Source organism: Dipodomys merriami, unplaced genomic scaffold, assembly GCF_024711535.1.
Source record: "Dipodomys merriami isolate MVZ:Mamm:240054 unplaced genomic scaffold, mDipMer1.0.p SCAF_3, whole genome shotgun sequence".
Taxonomy (NCBI): Eukaryota; Metazoa; Chordata; class Mammalia; order Rodentia; family Heteromyidae; genus Dipodomys; species Dipodomys merriami.
Genome location: NW_027204492.1, coordinates 2,376,179 through 2,382,981, shown reverse-complemented (window position 1 = coordinate 2,382,981; position 6,803 = coordinate 2,376,179). Strand labels below are relative to the sequence as shown.

At 42.6% G+C, this 6,803-nt stretch overlaps 1 protein-coding gene across 1 annotated transcript; it reads right to left on the bottom strand.

Moving 5' to 3' along the window:
* Nucleotides 1-2,390: 2,390 nt before the first annotated feature.
* Cetn2 (centrin 2) lies at nucleotides 2,391-6,761 on the bottom strand. Its single transcript, XM_070039554.1, has 5 exons — nucleotides 6,665-6,761; nucleotides 5,360-5,518; nucleotides 4,933-5,061; nucleotides 3,403-3,540; nucleotides 2,391-2,973 (listed from the first exon to the last, which is right to left on the bottom strand). Exons 1-5 carry the CDS (start codon nucleotides 6,665-6,667, stop codon nucleotides 2,884-2,886), a joined length of 519 nt encoding a protein of 172 aa, XP_069895655.1. The 5' UTR covers nucleotides 6,668-6,761; the 3' UTR covers nucleotides 2,391-2,883.
* Nucleotides 6,762-6,803: the final 42 nt, after the last annotated feature.

The following is a 6,803-nucleotide window of genomic DNA, read 5'->3' as shown; positions in this document are numbered from 1 at the left end:
GCTTCACTTAGCCATTCCACAATGTGGATATTATTCAATAATTTTGTGCAAAATAAATGCACAATATGTCTACATGTTCATTAAATACAGAAATTTTTAGTAAAATGTTCCTAGAAGGCCAGGCATCAAGTCATGCCTATAATCCTGGCTACTCAGGATGCTGAGATCTGAAGATTGTGGTTCAAAGCCAGCTCAGGCAGGAAAACGCCCTAAGATTCTTATCTCCAATTAACCACCAAGAAGTCAGAAGTGGAGCTGTGGCTCAAGTGGTAGAGTGCTACCCTTGAGCACCAAAGCTCAGGAACAGCACCCAGGCCCTGGGTCCAAAGCTCAGGACTGCAAAAATAATGTCCACTTCTTTCCAAAGTCTTATAGCATATCACAGGATTCTTTTTTTTTTTTTTTTAAAAGCAATATGACAAAGGTCATATCCTCCCAAGAAATGCTGCCAACTGGCCTTGGAGACAATAATCACAAAAGTTTCATGGACCTTTTTCATTTTCACAATAAAGCTCATGTGGTAACCCTAACAGGCATGGCTCAAGAGGTGCTGTCTAGACAGCACCAGACTCACCAAGAAAATGTAAATGAAAATGTTGGGGGGCTGGGAAGGTGGCTCAGTGGTGGAGTGCTTTCCTCGCATGCATGAGGCCCTGGGTTCGATTCCTCAGCACCACATAAACAGAAAAAGCCAGAAGTGGCGCTGTGGCTCAAGTGGTGGAATGCTAGACTTGAGCTGAAGAGCTGAGGGACAGCGCCGAGGCCGAGAGATGAGACCCCACAACCAAAAACAAAACAAAAAAGTTGGGAGGCCGGTGCTAGTAGCTCATGCTTGTAAGCCAACCCAATTCAAACAGAAAAGTCTGTGGGTCTCTTATCTCCAATTAAGCAGCAAAAAGCTGAAGTGTAACTGGGGCTCAAGTAGTAGACTGTTAGCCCTGAACAAGACAGTTAAGAGAAGCTGGGGTGCTGATGGCCCATGTCTGTAATACCACTGGAGATAGTGGTTCAAAGCCAGCTTGGATAGGAAAAAGTTCGTGAGCCTCAATCTCCAATTAATCACTAAAAAAAAGCTGCAAGTGGAGCTGTGGCTCAAGTGGTAGAGCACTAATGTTGAGGGAAAAAAACTTAGGGACAGAGCCTAGGCCAATATATGTAATTGCTCATTTAAAATGTTATATTTAGACACACACACACACACACACACACACACACACACAAACACACAATTGTTCCTCTGAAATCTGTATTTATCTAGCTGTTCTTTTTCTTAGCTAAATCAAGCAGCTCTATCCTGTGAGGACTTGGATGCCCTTAAAAGTTTGAAACCTGATTTGGTCCCTCTTCGTATATGGATGAATGCATATTGCATTGTTCATTTTCTATACCTTCTTGATTTCCTTGCTGCCCACTCTCACCTGAAGCACACTTGAATGCCACCTACCTGGGCTTCTCTTACAGATAATCTTGTGCGGGGCAGGAGGGCAGCTGGACAATGTCCCTTTCTTTTCCAATATACCAAATTTATGACACTGTAAGTGAATAAACTGATGACTGTCTGAATCCTACCCACTATTAGTCTTTACATTTTGCCACTACTTTGACTATATCAGTTAGGTTTAGGTGGAATGCAAATTCTAGTTTTACAAACCTACAAGTGCCCAAAGCAAGAATTATTTCATGCCAAGGGAATAGCAAAAGATTATTTCTTTTTTTTTTTGTATATGCTATTTTAAATCTACCAGGATACCCTTGACACAACTATTTAGATGAGGGCTGGGACTATGGCTTGGTAGATAGCTTGCCTACCATGCATGAAGCCATCGGTTCGATTCCCTAGTACCACATAAGCAGAAAAAGCCAGAAGTAGTGCTGTGGCTCAAGTGGTAGAGTGCTAGCCTTGAGCAAAAGAAGCTCAGGGACAGTGACCAGTTCAAGCCCCAGGATTGGCAAAAACAAAAACAAAAACAACTATTTAGATGAATTCAAAGTCAAGGATAAAAGAAAATTCAGCCTTAAAAGCCAGTTGCTGGTGGCTTATGCCTAAGCCTAGTTACTCAGGAGGCTGAGATCTCAACTACTATGAAGATAAATTCAAAGTCAAAGCTAAAAAGACTTGGCCTTACAAGACAGGAGCCAGTGGCTCACACCTGTAATCCTTGCTACTCAGGAGGCTGAGATTTGAGCCCAGTTTAAAGCCATCCCAGGAAGAAAACACTCTGAGACTCTCATCTCCAAGTTACCAGCAAAAAGCTGGAAGCGAATCTCTGGCTCATGGATAAAACATCAGTCTTAAGCAAAAAAACTAAGAGACAACACCATGGTCCTAAGTTCAAGCCCCAGTACTGGCACAAAAACAAACAGAAGAAGAATACTCAGCCTTCGATAACTAAAGCTTAAACTACAGAAGTTTTTATTTTTAAGACAGGATAAATAACATCAACACACCCAAATACCAAAGCAAGAATTCACGCTGTTTTATAAAAGACAAAACTGCAGTCAGGTATCAATTAAAAACCAGAAGCACTGAAAAATGACCACTGTTTGGGGTGACACTGTCTATGTGCTTGTCTCAGGTATGCTGTGGCTGCATCCGTGTGGAAAGGCATGACAAGAGTGAAGCAATGCAGGTGAAATGGCAACTGGTTAAACTTCGAGACCCTTTTCTCCACTTGAATGTGCTTGCTTTCTGCTTTTAAAAATCAGCAGGTCGTTTTACAAAGAACCTTAATATCAAAGAATACTTTCAAAAGGCTAAAAGACATTTAAGGTCATAGCTAAAGTTGTACAGTGAAGTCTGGAGCGGGGAGATTAGGTTGTCAAAAGCCAGATTTCACACAATGGCAGGCACACGTGCTTGTGATAGAAAAGAAGACACTGATCTTAATAGAGGCTGGTCTTTTTCATAATGCGTAGGAATTCTTGCTCATTGACCTCTCCATCTCCATCCCGGTCAGCTTCATCAATCATTTCCTGGATGACAGCAAGGATTAAGCTTAGATTAATTCACAAACTAAACTAAAAGATGATTGCGGAATAGGCATCTAAAAATGCTACGTGGAGAGATGATTATAGTTCACCAAATGTGGATCTGCCACCTTTTATGATAGCTCACTTCCAGAAAAGTTAGTGTAAACCATGTCATACATATCAATTTGAAGCAAGCCCCCAAATCACTAACAGGAGGGATTTCTGAAACCTCAAATAAGTTCATTTGCAAATTTATGCATTTTTCTGGAAGCAGGGCTTAGGTTTGTGTGTCTCACAAAACAGAATTAAGTTGTCAGCTGAAGGACAAGTGGACTGTAGCTTTCTTTCAAAGAGACACTGTCAGTACAGAAAGTGTAATTCACAAAAGCTCAAAGGCAAGAATTCTGAGCTGTACATCAAGGCATTACAGACCTGCAGCTCCTCATCAGTCAGGTTTTCACCCAACTCCTTGGCCACCCGCTTCAGATTTTTGAAAGATATCTTCCCAGTTTCATCATCATCAAACAACTTGAAAGCTTTCAGGATTTCTTCTTTAGTATCTTTCTCAGACTTGAACAAGTAAAACACAAAAATCCTGAGTTGCGAACAGCAGTTACTCATGGCCTACAGTGGCTCCTCCCACTCCAACCCCTCCATCCTCTCATTGTCAATGGGTAGCTCAGGTATAGACTAGGACAAATGTTCAGACGCCTGGTAAGTCAGGTGGTCCACTCCATGCTAACATTTTCTCCCTCTCTACTGACTGTCCCTATCCAGGGGGAACAGATATGTGCTTGATGCATAAGCATCCACTGTTTAGAAATAGGAATGAGGGCTCTTTTTTTTGGGGGGGGGGATGTGGACCAAAGTACCATGGGGGGAAGGCAGGCCTCTTGCAACTACTGCATCATGGCAAACCAGGGTTTTGCTTTTCAGTGTGCAGCATTAGATAGCACTAAGTATTATTAGGTATTACTAGGTGTGTCCACTAGCTGCCTCTCTATCTCTTTCTCTTATTCAGAATTTTCCCTAGTTCTGAAGCCAAGAAGGGACATGCAGAAGAATTACTTTCTTGGATGTACTCCCTATCATATCCCCAGTCCTCTATCAGCACACAGTCTCAGTGATGGCCGTCATGATATAGGTCACAGGAGAGCAAATATCATCCATGGTAGAATAGGAGGTCAAAGTCAAAATTATGCAAACTCAGAGGTTAATCAGGAACTATGGGCCCAGAAATGGAGGGACAAAAGGTGAACAAATGCAGCAGTGGTACTCACTGGACACTATGTTGAAAATGACAATTTGTGGGTAAGGGTGGGAGGGAAAAAACTGGGAGAGAGTGAGGGAAGGGGTGACATTGTCCAAAAAGAAATGTACTCATGACCTGACATATGTAACTGTAACCCCTCTGTATATCATCTTTACAATAACAATCAAAAAAGAAAAAATGAAGGGCTCTGTCTAAAAGACTATATAAAACAAAAAGATAGTGGAATTTTTTTATAATATAGAAAAGTAGGCAGAGTTATAATTGGGGAAAATACACATTTAAGTGGATGAAGCTGGGATCCTGTTTGAGCAGAGAGGAAGCAGGGAGGGAACAGAGCAGGTGTTTTCCTTTTTTGTGTATATACCAGTACTGGGGATTAAATTTAGGGCCTCCAGCTTTCCCTTCACTTTTTACTTCTGGCTGGAACTCTATCACGTGAGCCACAACTTCCACTTCCAGCTTTTTACTAGGTAACTGGAGATTAGAGTCTCACCAAGTATTCTGTCCACATTGGCTTCACACTGTGATCCTCAGATCTCAGCCTCCTAAGTAGCAAGGATTACCAATTACCAGTGCGTGGCTTACTTATTCAATTGCAGAGAACTGCTGTGAGCAATTCTGAGTTCTATTCTGAAGCATTACAGCTTGCAGCTCATCAGTCACATCTGTGCCTCACTTTGCTAACTTACCATTTTCTGAGTCATCACAGTCAAGAAGTCACTGAAGTTCATTTTTCCTGTTCCTTCTTTATCAATTTCACTTATCATTTTCTTGATTTCTTCTTTCTTGGGCTCAAAACCAAGGGCCCTCATTGCCACCTACAATGAAAACATATCCCTCTAGATAAGTACATGTAATTCAAGTAGGAGTAAAACTGACCATGGAGGATATAAACCCAGCATCTGATAAAATGATAAAAACAGGTGGGGAATGCCCTAACTGATCGAATATGGTGCTTGTAATCCAGTTTAATACTCTGAGGTAAGTAAAGACAGGAGAACAGCACAGTACATGTCCCATGGTTACTTTCTACAGGGAGGAGAGTGAGAACAGTGCAGGAAGACAAGGAAAAGACAGGAAAGGAAAGGCAGTAGAGTAGGAATGTGTATAGCTTGCCTTTAGTTCTTTAACATCAATGGTTCCAGTTCCATCAGCATCAAAGAGATCGAAGGCTTCCCGGATTTCCTGTTTTTGCTCTTCAGTAAGCTCTGGTTTGGGACTCATCCTTTTACGCTGGGCACTTGATGTTACGTTTGTCTTCTTAAAATTGGAAGCCTTTTGACATAATGCAAACATATGAGGAGAAAATAACCTAATATAGTCCTTATTTATTTATTTATTTACCCAGTCCTGGGGCTTGAATTCTAGGCCTGGGCACTGTCCCTGAGCTTCTTTTTTTTGCTCAAGGCTAGCATTCTACCGGTTGAGCCGCAATGCCACTTCTGGCTTTTTCTGTTTATGTGGTAGTGAGGAATCAAACCCAGGGCATCATGCATGCAAAGGCAAGCACTCTACTACTAAGCCACATTCCCAGCCCCTAGTCTGTATTTTATATGACAGTTACCAACATCCATATATATGTATTTTTAAAAGAATTCATACTGACTAATTTCAAATGTTTGCTAAACAAGAGGGATAGCAGGTTTTACAATGAGTCTTTCCACAAATCTCGATTTCTCTGGATTTTTTAAATTATTGTTTTCAGAAACAAGGGGATCCCTTACTGTTTTTGAAAAGCATCCCGGAGGAGAGCTAGCCAAGGGACCAATTGTAGATAACTGGAGAGAACAACTCTTCTTGAATATGGGGGTTCCAGTTCTGGAAAAGTCCTTGCAACGCCCACTCCGTGTTCTATTTACCATAAAGAATTCTGACTTTCCAATTAGTTTAAAACTTGGCCAAAAGCTACTGACAGGTAAGTCAGCATCAAGGAATAAAACCCGATCTGTTTAGTGCCCTCAAGTCTTCTCCATTAAGTTTAAAGCATCTCGTAAGTGACCGTATGTAAATTGCAAAATACACTTAACCACAGAACATTAAAAAAAAAAACAAAAACAAAAACAACTCCCTCCCAGCTCTGTACGAAAACTTAAGGCAAAGGGAGGCAGCCCAGAGGCCAGGATCTCAGTGGGATCGCGGCCTAAGGGGAACTTAAGTCTTCTGCGAGGGGGTTGGGTAGGCCAGCGGAGTCCGAGGGGCCGCTGGGGGACAGACTGTGGGTACACGGAAGACAGTGGCTCAGTGTAGGCCCACCAGAGTGTTTGGCGTCTGTAGTTTCTACCCTCCCCTTCCGGGATAGAGCCCAAAGGAAGGTCTGGCAAGCCAAAGCCGATAAAGACGCAGGGAAAGAAGCATGACTGCATTGGAGCCTCTAGAGCTCAGGATCGCCGCGCAGAGAGCAAGAGGGAACCCAGCACTCACCATGGCCGAAGGAATCTGCAGGCGGTTGTTACGGCAACCGCGTACACGCTGACTGGCGCTTTTCCCACTGCCCCGCGCGCGTGCGGCCCCGCTGCCATTGGTTTAAGACAGAAGTGGGTGGTGCCAACCTTGCAAAGCC

Excerpts from the sequence above, each read along its gene's own strand:
- Cetn2 (XM_070039554.1), bottom strand. Across the intron at positions 5,062-5,359 it reads TTGATGTTAAAGAACTAAAG|GTGGCAATGAGGGCCCTTGG; the intron begins GCAAGCTATACA and ends TTTTCATTGTAG. Across the intron at positions 3,541-4,932 it reads CTGTGATGACTCAGAAAATG|TCTGAGAAAGATACTAAAGA; the intron begins GTAAGTTAGCAA and ends TACTTGTTCAAG.